A 16251-nucleotide genomic window follows, 5' to 3' on the forward strand; every position below is an offset into this window, starting at 1 on the left:
TCAGGTAAACAGAGGGCCCAGGAGGTGAATGCAGTGGAGGGACTATTTCTTTATTTTCGAGAGCCCATGTACATCACGCTGCCCCACTATTCCATCCCAGCCAGCGGAGTGATACTGTGATTCTCCGTCCGATTCCCGGCTGCAGTCCTCACTAGATGTGAAGCAGTTGAACGGCTGATAGGGAACAGCAGAAGGAGAGCATGGCTGCAGTGGACACAGTGAGGGAATAATAAAGCATAGAATTCTCACTGTGTCCCATTAAATATCTCACAGCATAGCAGGTTATCATCAGCATTACAATAATCCCACAGGAAGCACAGTAAGCAGATAAAGATACAGTGTAAAATTTTTTTTATTTATAATAAAATACAATTTAAAAGAAATTTAAACTACCCCCTGCTTATGCACAATTGTGAACGCACACATTGGCTCGGCACGCATATGTAAACAGCGACAAACCTGCATCTTGTTTTGGGGCGGGGCCAGGGGTGGGGTCAAGGGCGTGGTTGAAGGCGGCCCTGTCAGGTAGGCTGTACGGGGCCCCATATTTCTAACAGCGGCCCTGGTCATAGACATCTTTCAGGTCGGGCTAAAGATAACTGGCAGGACCAGCTCTTGATGATGTGACCACTGTGACAGTGGTCACATAATCGCTGATCCTTCCAGCCCCCCAGACGTTCTTAACTGTTTAAAGTGATGCCGGAGTGGGTGATATTAATCCTATATGCAGTCAAAATTCGCACCATGGAAGTTGAATTAGTGTCAGTTTAATATATAATGTTTTGTAAGGTGATCATATCTGAACAATGTGTTAAGTGCTTCAATGAGGTGAGCAGAACATAAGGGCAAGTTGGGATCTAAAATGCACTGCTGGTCTACACTCACTACTGCTTAAAAGTAGCAAGGACCATTGCTCCACCATAAACTGCAGCTATTAGAAATGTAGTATGGCGACAGTGTATATATGGAAGATTCAGTTCTCTTTGATGACAGCATGAAAGCATATACAACATCCATCATTTAATCTCAAAAACAGGGCTACAATATGGAACACTCTTGCACCATGGCCCCTAAGCACTGCTGTATAGTAGTAATAAAACCCTCCATATATGTAAACAATCTACCTTTTGCTTCATGTGCCTAGCTTTTCAGTTCAGATACTGTGACTCCCACTATAGACGTTAATTAATATTTGAGTAGCATGGATTTCATTCAATATGCATTTCAATAAATTATTAACGTTTACCTGAATTATCTGGCAGGCGAAGTTTCCCACAGCATAAGTGCCGCCTCCATTGTTTCTGTACATTTTCTTTCAATGCACAATGAAAGACAAAAATAAACAAACCTATAGAGAAAAACATGCAAGATTTTTTCCGATAATGAGGCTTTGTATTCATAATTCATAAAATACACAGAGATGTGTGAAAGCTTGGAGTTGGTAAGGTGTCACTTACATTCCCCATATCCCTTCACAGGGTTTGCACATTGATTATTATATAATAACAATGGTTTCAGACATGCTCTAAGGCTGGCCATGGACAGATCAAAACTCAGCCGGTTCAGTAGAGACTGGACGAATTTCGATTCATCTATGTCCTATCGTGTTTGAAAGCAGTCAATCTACTGATCGGCTTGCTAAAAAAAACTTTAGCTTAATCAGTGCTGCAGCTGGGCAGTCCCATTGTCAGAATACAATGACACAGCAGGGAGGATTCCCTCATCCACCTCAAATTTGTAGATGGGGAATCGGTTCAAGTTTTTTTTAAGCTTAAGAAAGCATCCTATAATAATAGCTACAATTTAGGTATATATCTAGATCATAATAGTTATTTGGCTAGCAACATGCCTCTAGATAAAATTGATGACTCTAATAGAACATGGGTAATTATTTGATAGGAAAGGCATCTGTTTTCATTGTATCTGCCTTTATTGTATAAAATAGACATTACATTTCAAGTAATTTAGCTGGTTCGAGGAGAAAAAAAAAACAAATCTGTTTTCCAGCAGCTATAATGGCTACTGTCAACATAAAGAATCTTTCCATACTTAGTCTATAGGTTCATCAATGTAACACAGTGAAAACACTCCCATTTTTTGATCCTTGGTCCTTATCTATTTCCCTCAGCCCTGTAATCTCTCACTAACCTCACATCCACCTCCTACCATGGCTAAATATTTCCATGCCAACTGGTCACACCCAATACCAGTGCAAATTATTTAGCATTATCTGGTCTACAGAAAAGAAAACTATATCGTCTGACATTGTGTCAGTCGCCAATGCTCTGTCTCTTCTTTCAATTCTGCAGTAAATGTAAATGCAGCAGTAGAAGTTCCCACCCATGGACCAGGCTTGATGCCCTTACGCTGTCCCTCCTCCACTGGATTGCAATATTCCAAAGTAACACACACCAAACAGTGACAGATACAGATGGTTGATGCATTTCACACAAGAATACTGTGCTTATTTATATTTATTCATGGGGTTATGAATAAGCACAGTATTCTTGTGTGAAATGCGTCAACCATCTGTACCTGTCACTCTCTGGTGTGTGTCATAAATGGACTCAGCCTTACTGTAGGCATTGTGTGCAGCCTCTTTCTTTGATATCAGTTTCACGGAAGCGAGGCGGGGCTAGAACCCACACATGGAGCTTAATCAGCCTAATCACTTCACCTAGAGTGGCGTTCTTGTTTCCTCCTCCACTGGAACTTCTCGCTACTCTAGGCACTATCCCCCACAAGCAGGGTCCTGTCCCTAAGTAAACCACATTCCCTCTGAATCATCACTATAAAATATTGCACCACCTACAGACTGGAGGAAAAACTGCACCTGCCTACATGCAGACCAAACTGTCCAGCAAGACAGTAATAATGGTTGCAACAAACCCTACAGTCTCAACTGCAGTAATACATAGGCTATATTGAATGGTAAGGATATAACAAGGTCAAGTTCACAAACAGTAATAAATGCCATAAAATTTAAAATGTATGTATATGCAATATATGCAACCCTTTGGAAATACAGGATTAAATCTAACCAGAGTTGGATTTATACCTCCTGCCCACCCAAGTGAAATGTTTTGTGCCTCTTCCATCCTACCCTGGTTGAATGGCTAGTCTTATGCCCCATACACACGATCAGACTTTCCAACAACAAAACCATGGAATTTTGTTCAAAGGTTGTTGGCTCCAACTGTCTTGCATACACACAGTCACACAAATGTTGGCTAACAATTACGTTCGTAGTGACGTACTAGACGTACTACGTGGTTTTTCAGCTCTTTTGCACCACCCTTTGGGCTGCTTCTGCTAATTTCGTGTTAGTAGAAGTTTGGTGAGTGTTGATGCACGCTTTTCTTTTTGCGTTTTTCATTTAGCGCTATTATTATTGTTATTATTCTTGATATCACTTGAAAAAAAAAGCCTTTGAGAATTTGTTTGCAATAACTCCATCAGTATCGTCAGCAAAGCAGCTTCATTATTATCTCATTAAAGAAGAGAATGTGCGCTGCATTTGGAGATATCATAATTTCCCACGTCACGCATGTTAATTCTCTATTACGAATGCTAGTTTACAAGACCGGCCGCTTCTGCTTCTGAGCATGCGTGAACTTTTGTGCGACGGACTTGTGTACATACGATCAGAAAGTCCAACAACAAAATTTTGTTGGCAGAAAATTTGAGAACCTGCTAGCAAACATTTGTTGGCGGAAAGTCCGCCAACAAATGTTCGATGGAGCATACACACGGTTGGACTTTCCGCCAACAGGCTCACACCCAACATTTCCCGTCGGAAAGTCTGATCTTGTGTATGCGGCATAAGTATCACGCTACAAAAATGTGGACATCATAGCTACACAAAGAGAAGCTCAAAGAGGCAGTTTGCGCATTCTGCATAAATACACATGAACTGATGAATAGAATATAAGGCAAACAGTCACTCTTCACAGGTATCAGTTTGGTTCTAGGTGTATAAAATAAATTGGATGAACTTTAAAGGAGAAGTCCTGAGCTTTTTAGGCTGGGCTTCTCCTAAGGGTCACAGGAGTGCAATTTGTTTTGCACTCCTGTAACTTGTTTTCAGCGGAGAGTGGTCTGAAGTCCGCTCTCCACTGACGTCACTGCCATAAGTCGAGACAGCGCGCCGACTTCCAAATCTGCATCCGCCAGCTGCCTTGGCTGATGGAAGTTTCAGTGTCTCAGCAAGCCGCTGAGACGACTGCTCCCCACCTCTCCACAGCTCATCGCTCCAATGGAGAATCAGAGCAGGAGCGATGTTGACTGACTGACAGCATCGCTCTGCTCGGGGAGAAGTGAGAACCGAGCCATCGGCCATGTTCTGTGGCTTGGTTCTCAGTGCAGAGATGGCTGGGGACAGCTGCAGCATTGCTCTGATGCTGCATCCACCTAGATAAATATGATTAGCAGGAAAAAAAAAAAACACATTTCTCTTTTAAAGTGGTATTAAAACAAAAATGTTAAAATTGTAGCTCACCAATTCTTAGATGTGGTGGCTGCATTCGTTTTCTTTTTTAGGCCTTTTCATTTGTTTTCACCTGGTGATCTGGTCAGTATGTCTGTTATTTTTTACTTATTTTACCAAACCAAACTGACCCAACAAAGAAGCAATTAGAAGGTTGGGACAAACCATTTATTTTTTTATTTTGTATGTAAAACCTTTATCCCCAAAAGGAAAAAAAAAACTGTTTTCTGTAACTGATTATAAAGTAGTAGCTAGAGTTCAGCTTCAATTTGTAAGCCAAGTCCATCCAAATCTGCTAGTCTAAAGCCTCGTACACACGATCAGATTGTTGGCCAACAAAACTGTGGAATTTTGTCTGAAGGGTGTTGGCCCAAACTTGTCTTGCACACAATTGTTGGCCAACAATTACGAACGTAGTGGCGTACTAGATGTACTACGTTGTTTTTCAGCTCTTTAGGGCCACCCTTTGGGCTCCTTCTGCTAATTTCGTGTTAGTAGAAGTTTGGTGAGTGTTGATTCGCGCTTTTCATTTTGCACTTTTCATTTCACACTTTTCATTTCGCACTTTTCATTTCGCGCTTTTCATTTCGCGCTTTTCATTTCACGCTTTTCGGTTAGTTTCTGAACGGCCGTTTGAATCAGAGGAGATAACGTGATTTTTTTTTGGTTGAATAATGATTTGATTTGGCATATTTTATATATTTGGATGCATAGAATGCACTTTTTGGTTAAGTTCTATTGGCTGATAGCATGTCTAATTTTATTTGTTTTCTTTTTTTTATGCGCAATAAAAAAATTGTGGAGAATAATACTTGGCGATGTGTCTTCAAATGACAGTTTGGGAGTAGGCAGTTACATTTAAAAAAATACAATGTAAAATTGACAAGGGACACCAACATAGTTGTATCTTTGATCTTAAAAACTACAGGACAAAAAAAAAAGCATAATAATATTATTCTTGATATCATTAGAAAAAAAAAAGCCTGTGAAAATGTGTTTGCAATAACTCCATCAGTATCACCAACAAAGCAGCTTCATTATTATCCCATTAAAGAAGAAGAGAATTGTGCGCTGCATTTGGAGATTTCATAATTTGCCACGTCACGAATGTTAATTCTCCATTACGAACGCTAGTTTACAAAACCGACCACTTCTGGTTCTGAGCATGCGTGTTTGTACTTTGGACTTTTGTCCAACGGACTTGTGTACACACGCTCGGACAATCCGACAACACACATTTGTCTGTAGAAAATGTAAAAACCTGCTAGCCAACATTTGTTGGCGGAAAGTCCGACAATTGTTCAATGGAGCATACACACGGTCGGATTTACCGCCAACAGCCTGTCATCGAACATTTCCCGATCGTGTGTACGTGGCTTAACACTACCCACTTTCGAGACTGGCAATGCTGCCGTCCAAAGGTGTGTGCTTTACTACTTCATCCAGAACACAGGCACCTTCAGACAGAAAGTGTGTAATGCCGTGTACACACGGGCAGACTTTTCAGCATCAAAGGTCCGACGGTCTTTCCAACGGACTTTCGACGGACTTTTGACAGACTTCTGATGGACTTTCGAACGAACTGACTTGCCTACACACGAACGATCACACCAAAGTCCGATGGATTCGTACATGATGATGACTAAAATAAGGAAGTTGATAGCCAGTAGCCAATAGCTGCCCTAGCGTCGGTTTTTGTCCATCGGACTAGCATACAGACAAGTGGATTTTTCAACCGGACTTGAGTCCATCGGAAAGATTTGAAACATGTTCCAAATCTTAAGTCCGTCTGATTTTCGACCGAAAAAGTCCGCTGCAGGTCCGATGAAGCCCGGATTCGTTCCTTCAGACAAGTTTGGTCGAAAAGTCCGGCCGTGTGTACACGGCATTACTAGCAGAATCACCAGGTGAAATAAGGGAAAACAAAGCCTAAAAAAGAAAATGCAGCCACTACATCTAAGGATTGGTAAGCTGCAATATATTACATTTTTGTTTTTGGTTATAACACTGCTTTAAGTCATTTATTTCACCAACACAAAATCATAAACCATACAGGAAAGCAACAAAAAAGGACCTGGCTTGATGGTTCTGGTAGGGTGGAAGTCTATTTTATTACAGTAGAAAATCATTACTGGAAGTAACATGTGGAAGCAACCTTGCTGCCCTAGGGCATGACCTATGTTGCTCTGCAAAAATCTGGATCTTACTATAAATCCTGTATAATAGTAAAAATAGTAATAACAATCCAAAATGAATGTGCTGTTAGCTAAAACATAAGGCACTACATGCTAGCATTAAAACATATTTAAGAGCCAATAGCAACAAATATAATATATTATTATATTTTTAATTTGTAAACTACTAAGCCAAGCCAAAATGTACCTTGCAAAGAGTTGAAAATAGTGAACAGATACAGGAAGGCAAGAGCAGCTTTGCCCCAGGCAAAGAAAGCAAATCCCCATGTCATTCCCAGCAGGAAGGTAAGACTGACAACACTGCGCAGGTTCCGCAAGACCTCCTCTCGGATGCTGCGATTAGTTCTCTTTCCATTTCTTCCACAAATCTGTACCATCACCACAATGAACATGGCCACATTCATCAGGAACATAACTCCAAAGTAGGCCACACAAGTCACATAGAAAACGGTATCGTCTTTGATCCAGCAGCTGAAACAAAACAAAAGGCTTGAGTATATATAACGTTTTTCATATCATAAAATATATCATTTGGGTGTTAGAGTTTACTTCATGACTCAATTGCCAAGCAGAAGAATTAGGGCTGGAATATACTGAATATGCACAATATATTCCTACATTGTTTTTGTTCAGATATGAGCTTGTTCTGTATTGAGATATAAATATGCAATGTAAATAATTGTGGACATCTTTTCAAGCTAGGTGCAGTGTTTGGAAAAGCCATAATATTCTACTAATCCTTAGGCTTATATCAGAAAAATAAACCATCAATACATATAATGCCTCTGTGTACTAAGGCACTGTGTATGTATCTATTTAATTCAACTTGGTACAACAATGAACCCAGGAAAACTGTTTTCTATCTACATATACTGTATATCATATTTGCAGCTATGTTTTCTAGTGCCAGAAAATGATCTCTTCAGGTCTGGTATGGGTTTTAAGGGGAACCCCACGCCAAAAAAAAAAAAAAAAAATAGGGTGGGGTCCCCCCAAAATTCCATACCAGACCCTAATCCGAGCACGCAACCTGGCAGGCCGCAGGAAAAGAGGTGAGGATGAGAGAGTACCCCCCCTCCTGAACTGTACCAGGCCACATTGGAATCTGCTTATCGGAATCTGGAAGCCCCCTTTAACAAGGGGATCCCCAGATCCCGCCCCCCCCGTGTAAATTGGTAATGGGGTACAAATGTACCCCTACCATTTCACAAAAAAAATTGTCAAAAATGTTAAAAAAGTTAATAGATGGTTTTTGACAATTCCTTTATTAATGTATTCTTCTTTCCCCGCTTCTTCTTCCATCTTCTTCTGGTCTTCCTTTGGTGTTCTTCTTCTTCCTCCATCTTGTTCTTCCCCTGCTTCTTTCTCTATCTTCCTCCGCTTCTTCCTCCAGTCTTCTCGTCCGGCATCTTCTTCTCCACTTCGTCCTCCGATCCGCCTTAATGGGAGTCTCCCTCTGTGTGATGCTTCTGTTCAGGTGACAGCTTGGGTGACAACACAGGGAAAGCCATAGGGAAGTCCCCGTGTGTCAGAGAGGGGTGGGGTCACCGGGTGGCCCCGCCCTCCATTATATAAGAGCTGTCACCTGAACAGAAGCGTCACACAGGGGGAGACTCCCATTGAGGCGGATCGGAAGACGAAGCGGAGAGGAAGATGCCGGAGGAGACGACCGGAGGAAGAAGCGGAGGAAGATAGAGGAAGAAGCTGGGGAAGAACAAGATGGGGAAAGAAGAAGAACACCGAAGGAAGACCAGAAGAAGTTGGAAGAAGAAGCAGGGGAAGGAAGAAGACGTTAATAAAGGTAATTGTCAAAAACCGTCTATTGTCTTTTTTAACATTTCTGACACTTTTTTTGTAAAATGGTAGGGGGAAATTTGTACAGGGGGGGCTGGGATCTGGGGGTCTGGGGGTGAACTAACTCTTTAAGGCCAATTTTTATTGTATAGGTTGCGCTGCTTAATAAGTGAACGTGATCATGATGAATTAATATGACCATACTAAAAACATTCTAGTGATGAACAACAATAAATATAAATTGAAACAAAATTCAAACAAAGCAGATAAATGTTTGCTGACAAACAGTATAGGCTTGAGTCCCACAAACTGCACCATTCCAATAGTAGAAATAACAGATATTACAAATACAAGTAAATAGATGGAAACTCGAAATCAAGGACCAGGTAATATTAATAAGTCCATACAGTCAGACAAAAGTCCTTATTGGAAAAAACAACTTTTCGGATAGAGGGAGAAAGCACCAATCTTCAAACAGAGTGAGGCATGCAAAGACTGTCTCCCTGGGGAGCGTGATGTTATAGGGAGTTCCTCCACCTCAAACAAAGCTTCATCACGCTCCCCAGGGAGACAGTCTTTGCATGCCTCACTCTGTTTGAAGATTGGTGCTTTCTCCCTCTATCAGAAAAGTTGTTTTTTCCAATAAGGACTTTTGTCTGACTGTATGGACTTATTAATATTACCTGGTCCTTGATTTCGAGTTTCCATCTATGTTATTTCTACTATTGGAATGGTGCAGTTTGTGGGACTCAAGCCTATACTGTTTGTCAGCAAACATTTATCTGCTTTGTTTGAATTTTATTTCAATTTATATTTATTGTTGTTCATCACTAGGATGTTTTTAGTATGGTCATATTAATTCATCATGATCACGTTCACTTATTAAGCAGCGCAGCCTATCCTATATAGCTATTAAGGTGGGGGTTGTCTCACATTTGTGGTTGCAGCAGCATATATATTTTTGTGTTTTTCATAGACGCACTATTTAAAGGTTTATTTTAATTTGAGGGATAGCACAGTATTTTTTTGATTTAGAAGCAATTTTTATTGTACATGGTACGCTCTAATAAACTACCAGCTGTCTTAAATTATTTTAGAAGTGTTTAACAAAGCAGAATTTTAATCACATATTTAGCAAAGTCAATCATTATATAAAAACGAAAGAGACACTTACAATGGATCAGCACTGGTTCCATCGGAATTTGGTCCATAGAAACCATTTCCATAAGCAATTTTCTTGTGTGTACTAGCCAGAACAATGGCCACCACTATAGCAGGTATACCTACAAGTATAAATGAATGCTAAATCATCATTACTGATTGGATAGATAGATAGATAGATAGATAGATAGATAGATAGATAGATAGATAGATAGATAGATAGATAGATAGATAGATAGATAGATAGATAGATAGATAGATAGATAGATAGATAGATAGATAGATAGTACAAATATATAGCAATAACACAAAAGCTCCTTAAGAGGTTTTTGAGAAAGGGGATTCCTGCACCTCTGAAATGTTGGGTTCTTCCTCCCCCTCACTTTTTCACCAGGGTCTGGCTCTAATTTCCTTCTAATTATTCAATTTTGGGTACTGAATTCTTGCATGTATAGCTGAGTCTCAGCTGCTATATGAACAAGTGGTGCTCACTTTACTTATTTACTGTATATGCATGCATTCTTTTTTTTTTTTTTAATCAGAAAAAAGTTTTTTATTTTGTTTGTTCATTGTGTCAGATACATATCACACAGGATATTACAGAATACAATAAAGAGCAGTCATTGACACACTTTACTTAGTCAAACTTTGTATCATACAGTCCATATATGTTGTATAACTTACAGATAATGTGCAATGATACATGAGAAAAGCACAGTGAATAAAACATATTTAAGAAAAAACCCATTTAGATCAACAAAGACCCAACATAAAGAAAAATAAAACAGTTAACTATTCCGAACGGGTTCTGCATGCCCCCAGGTTTCTGGAGACATGCCCTTCCCCCGCATTCTACACGACCCACCAATGTTATTAATGCTCTTGCAATTTAGTGCTGTGCAAGTTCTCTTTCCAACCGTTTAAAGTGGCATTTTCTAGTTTTTAACCCTGTAAGAGTCTATCTTTAATTAATTGATGCGGTGCTAGCCCTCCTAGAACGCTAGAACCTCCAACCAAGCCTACCACATTGTATAGAATTTGCACGTTGCGTTTCTGTGTTGATATGTCAATTTCTCTCTGATTAGCATTCTATTGATCTGCTCAACCCATTGACGCCTAGTAGGAACCCTGGAAATGATCTAAAGTTGTGCAATTAGTTTGCGGGCAACATATAACAGATGAAGGATCGTCGTGTGCATTGAAGGGGATAACCTCTCATCATCCAGGGCACCCAGTAGACATATTGGAGGGTTTTGTGGTATGGTGAAAGTATAAACCTGAGAAATTCAAGTAGCGGAAGAGTTTGGGGCACTTCCAGAGCATGTGCAAAAGGTCACCATTGTCCCTCTGACATTTTGGGCAGAGGGGTGTGTCACGTATTGCCCATTTGTGGAGTCGTGTCGGTGTTCTGTATGCCCGGTGCAACAAGTAAAGATGGGACAGTTTTTGAGAGGAGGATACTGAGACCAGGGTGGCAGAAGCAAGGCAAAGATTCCACGTCTCCCCGTCCATGGCTCCCACATCCTCCTTCCATTTGCTTCTATAAGGTAATCTGGCGGGATCTTGGATTGTATTGAGAAGCATGTTGTAACACCTGGAGATCATACCTTTCTTTTCACTTTCCATTGAGATCCCTTGTATCAGTGGGTGGTCTATCAACCTAAGCTCTGTTTGCCTTGACTGCGTCTGCAGTGCGTGTCGCAGTTGCAAATACTTGTAAAAATTAGTACGCGGTATATCAAATTCTGTTTGTACGATGATGCATGAACGATTTAAGGATAGGCCCATTGTATAGTTGTACAATGTATCTTATACCCGCACTTTCCCAGTTCCCAAAGCCTCTCAGTTTGTCTAGTTCTGTATAGTTCAGGTTTTGCCACAAGGGGGTATAGTTGGAGCCCCAGGATCTAAATGCGGATAGCCCGCCTCCAGACATGTCAGTGCTGTTGTGTTATCCTCGGATGTAACATGGAGGAGCTTGCGGATCGGATCCGATATGTCCGTTAATCCCCAGCCTCCCAGCTGTTGTAGCTGTGAAGCAAGGTAATAAGCTCTAGAGTGAGGTGCCGCCAGTCCCCCTTCATGTTTACTATATGGCAACATCAATAAGCTAATTCTTGCCGTCTTTTTACGCCATATAAGTTCCCTAAACTGGGAGTCTATCCTATCAAACCAGCATTGAGGAATCCAGACCGGTGAGTTGTTAAAGATGTACAATAATTGGGGTGCCCACACCATTTTTATAAGGTTAATTCTCCCTACTACGGATAGGGGCAGTTTGCACCAGGCATTAGATTTATCCCGAAATTTAGCAAATAGAGGAAGTAAATTAAGGGATAAGTATTGAGATACATCTGGAGATATCTGGACACCTAGATAGCGAAAGGAGGGCACTACCTGTACCATTGCCGGCAAGGGGGTTATAATAGGGTCTATTGGTAGTACTGACTTGTTCCAATTAATGGAAAAGCCAGATAAAGCACCGAAGGCCTTGATGAGAGTCATCGCAGCATTCAGTGAGTTCTGCATATCACCAAAATAGAGCAGGGTGTCAACAGCATATAATGACACTACATCAGTACCTGTGTCACACTGAAATCCTACTATGTTGCTGCCCCCCCTTATTCGCGACGCAAGAGGTTCCAAGGCCAGGGCAAACAGCAGGGGTGACAATGGGCACCCCTATCTGTTGCCCCGGAACAGTGGAAAGGGTTCTGATAGTTCCCCATTTACCCTAATCCGGGCCGATGGTTGGGCATACAGCAATTTAACCCAGCTAATAAAGTTGGTGCCCAGGCCTAGGTGATCCAGCACTTTCCACAGGTAAGGCCACTCGACACTGTCGAAGGCCTTAGCTGCGTCCAGTGAGAAGATCGCCCTATTTCCCATATTGCTGACAGGGATCTGTAAGTTTAGAAAAAGTCTCCTGATATTTTGAGCTGTGGGCCTAGAGGATATGAACCCTGATTGGTGTCTGTGTATAAGCTTATGTATCACTTGTGCCAATCTAGTGGCCAACACGCGGGCCAGTAGCTTGACCTCAGTCATGAGAAGAGAAATGGGCCTGTAGGAGTCTGGTAGTGTAGCTTCCTTGCCTGGTTTCAATAGTAAAATAATGATAGCCTTGTTCATAGAACTGGGCAGTGTTCCCTCTTTCAATGCCTCATTGTAAACCTTCAATAGTGTGGGTAATAGTGTGCCCGCATATCTTTTGTAGACCTCAGACGGAAGGCCATCAGCCCCTGGGGGATTTGTTATTGTGGGTCTGTGCTATTGCCATGGCTGCATGCATTCTTTTTGGTTATAGATTGGAATTAACAGTGGAACAAATATCTATGCTGTATTATGTTTGATGTAATATGACACACCTGCTGTGTGACACCATTATACCTACTGTATAATGGTGTTTTTATGCTTAATACAACTGTATTGCAAAAGCATTACATGGGGTGTTAACTCTGTATGCTTCAAATTATTGTACTATACTCTGTGAAGAATCTTAAACATCCTAACAGAATAATTTATTGTTGATTACAAAATAGTGCAGATAATAGTGGTGTGCAGACCTTTAGTGTTAATTACATGTAAGTAGCCGACTGTTACCATACTTCACTTCTACCAATTATTTTTGCTATTTCTGACTAGTAACTCAGTTCTTACAAATATTTTTTTTTCCAGTAATTCAGGAAATTTTCAACACTTTAATTAATACTCTGATTAATAGCCAGTAATGTGTTACTTGTGTGCACTTACCCCAACCGATAATGCAGAATTTCAAAATGTATCGACGAATGTATGTATTGAACACTTTTACTAGAGCAATGTACATATGTACAGCCTCTAATCCCATCCAGGTGAAGCTAGCTAAAAGAAAGAAGTGTAGCAGGGCAGCAACCGCAATACAGAGCTCATTGATTTCAAAGGATGCAAGCCAGCTATCCAGGAGGAAGAAAAGGTTCAGGAAAAGCAGGGCAGTGCTCAGGTTCATCAAGATCTTAGATGGATAATCACGCCTTATTTTTCTGGAAGAGAAAAAATAACAATTGAAGCTTCTTCTATGTCCTTCAGGAAACTATTTTGAAATTATAAAGAAACGCACAGAAGAAAAAAATATTACCATAGATGCATGACATAAAAAAATATATATATGTATATATATATATATATATATATATATATATATATATAATATATATTTTTTTTTTTTTACACACACACTGTATATATGCATATGTAAAATTTCCTCTAGGAAAAAGAGCAGGAGAGAAAAAGAAACATTAAAAATTAGCAAATACCAATGGAATAGAAATATCAGGGAAAAAACTTTAAAAATAGGTTATTTGTACTATTATAAGCATGCTAGAAAACATATAACATATTAAAAAGAAGATATTCATACTCAAATGCGATGTAAGTCAGGAGTGTAGCAGCCGTACATATGGCAGATATTCCACAGCCAATATACGTTATGAAGGTGAGTATTTGTGCATTCAATGGATCTAAATATGCCTGTGTTCTTTGGAGGTCCTACAAAAAAAAGAAAGGATATTATGGTTAAAATGGGTTGATTTTTACACTTTGAATGGACCACTTTGTAGTCTGAATGAACCCATAACCCATTTCCGCCCAGGTAACAAACGTGTGGCAGCAAAAGAGTGGGCTTTAAAGCGGGAGTCCAGCGACTTTTTTTTTTTTAGGTCATTGAGACACTTTGCTAATCCCAAAATAATACTCAAAGTTTGGGTGTAATATTTCCACCTCTGTCTGTTTTCGTACTGAAGAATAACTTAAAAAATGTGATGCTGGCTGTTTCCATCTTGCTTGTGGGCATGTGAAGCCCACAAGCATTGATTTTCATAATGCGTTGAATGCTGTTCATTCACAGCTTGTTCACGCGCATGATCATTGTTTCTGCACTGAATCTTGGGAAGCCTGACACTAAGCTCCCAGGAGTGCGGCGCTGGGGAAAGGCAATAAACATGCCTACTCCCATGGGAGGAGAGACAGGAAGTGCCACAATAAAGTACAATATAAAGGTAATTACAGCGATAAAAATTTTTTTTCGTGCAGCATTTGAACATCTATGCAATTAACTGAAGGGGGTAAGATTAAGTTAAAATTTTGAGTGGAACCCCACTTTAAGGCCCACATACCACACATATGAATAAATGGGCGGCTGATGTTTCTGTGCTTATAGCACAATCACTGCACCCTCCCAGCACAGAGACTGAGCTGTCAAAGAGAGCTCTTGGCCCCACTATCAGTAGCCAGCAGGACCAGCTCTCAATCATGTGACCACTGTGACATCATCGCTCCTTCCCGCCCTCCCAAGCGTACATGCCCTTTTAAAGGAATGCCAGGGCTGGGCGAAAAGGGAGTTAACATTCAATTGAAATGTGAGATTGTTAAAAAAAAATATTATTTTATATACAGTAATATGAAGACACGCAAAACTGATATTTAATTCTTGAATGCAGGAGAGGAACTTGAAGTCCACCGCCTACTTATAGCTCATTTCCACTCTAGCACAAGATTTCCTCACTGGAGTTCCCACCCTGTCAAAAACATCACAATCTTTTCTTTCTCGAACATCACGGGACACAGAGCCTCAGTAATAACTGTTGGGTTATATAGGTATCACTAGGTGATTGGACACTGGTCACACCCTAAACAGGAAGTTCAACCCCCTATATAATCCCTCCCCTTGCAGGGATACCTCAGTTTTTATGCCAGTGTCTTAGGTGATGGATGTGTAAAGATGTCCTGTGCTAAGCTCCAAAGGGAATATCCTATATCCTATACTGGGGAAAGCCAGGCGAACTGGATCCATTTCAAAGTGTCTTTTGTAGGCCGAATTGGATGGTACCCGGGCCTCGTGTCCGAAGAAATGAGGTTTTACCAGTAACGCTTCCTCTTTTTAGAGAGCTGGACCCCGCATATCAGAAAATGGTTTTTATTCCTGGCCGGGTGCTTTACAGGCCCAGAACTGTGGATCCCCCTATCCATAGGGGGCCCCAGTCTCTGAAGGTTTTTTCAAACGGAGCCCACCGTGAGAGGTGAAGATTGGGTCTGTATAACAGAACCCTGCGGTTGGATTAGGTAAGGGAGATTCCACAGAATTTTTTAATTCTAGTAGGTTTTCTCTTTTAAGGTAAATGCATGCTATGCCTATTGTCGCCACCGGGGGCTGCCAAGAGCACATACCTTCTCATGCTGATGTCTGTCTCAAGTGTTCTCACGCTGCACAAGCTCCTCCGGCCGGCTCTAGGTAGGATGGGATGGGGGGCTCTCCACAGGGATATCTCCCCCCAGACTAGGGGGAGGCCGCTGGTGGTCTGTGAGGCGGTTGTACACCGCACTTTCACCGCCGCCGTTGCTGCCGCCGCCATTACCATGTGCAGGCCTCATCACTACTGGCCTCTCTCCTTCCTCCCCCCTCCTTGCCAGCCTTCCCTCTATGCTTGTCCCGAAGGGTTGGCTCGCGCGGGAAGCGCACCTTTTTTTGAAAAGGGGGGGGCGGGGTGTCAGCACAGCGTCCAGCGTGCTCAGACACCCACATTGCAGGCTGCAGGCTATTAAAGGCACACTTTATAGGTGCACAAAGCCTTTGGAGGG

At 41.2% G+C, this 16251-nt stretch overlaps 1 protein-coding gene across 7 annotated transcripts in view; it reads right to left on the reverse strand.

Annotated features, from left to right (window-relative positions):
- The window catches only part of ADGRG6 (adhesion G protein-coupled receptor G6), a 295747-nt gene that overhangs the window by 11847 nt on the left and 267649 nt on the right, over positions 1-16251 (reverse strand). For all 7 annotated transcript variants that reach the window (XM_073627847.1, XM_073627848.1, XM_073627846.1 and 4 more), the window contains 5 exons: positions 14036-14163; positions 13390-13658; positions 9650-9758; positions 6869-7152; positions 1247-1348 (listed from right to left, as the gene is read on the reverse strand). In XM_073627847.1, the coding sequence (XP_073483948.1) occupies positions 1247-1348; positions 6869-7152; positions 9650-9758; positions 13390-13658; positions 14036-14163 (892 nt within the window). The remainder of the gene's footprint in view (positions 1-1246; positions 1349-6868; positions 7153-9649; positions 9759-13389; positions 13659-14035; positions 14164-16251) is intronic.

The sequence above is a fragment of the Aquarana catesbeiana genome, linkage group LG04, assembly GCF_042186555.1.
Source record: "Aquarana catesbeiana isolate 2022-GZ linkage group LG04, ASM4218655v1, whole genome shotgun sequence".
NCBI classification, from domain to species: Eukaryota; Metazoa; Chordata; class Amphibia; order Anura; family Ranidae; genus Aquarana; species Aquarana catesbeiana.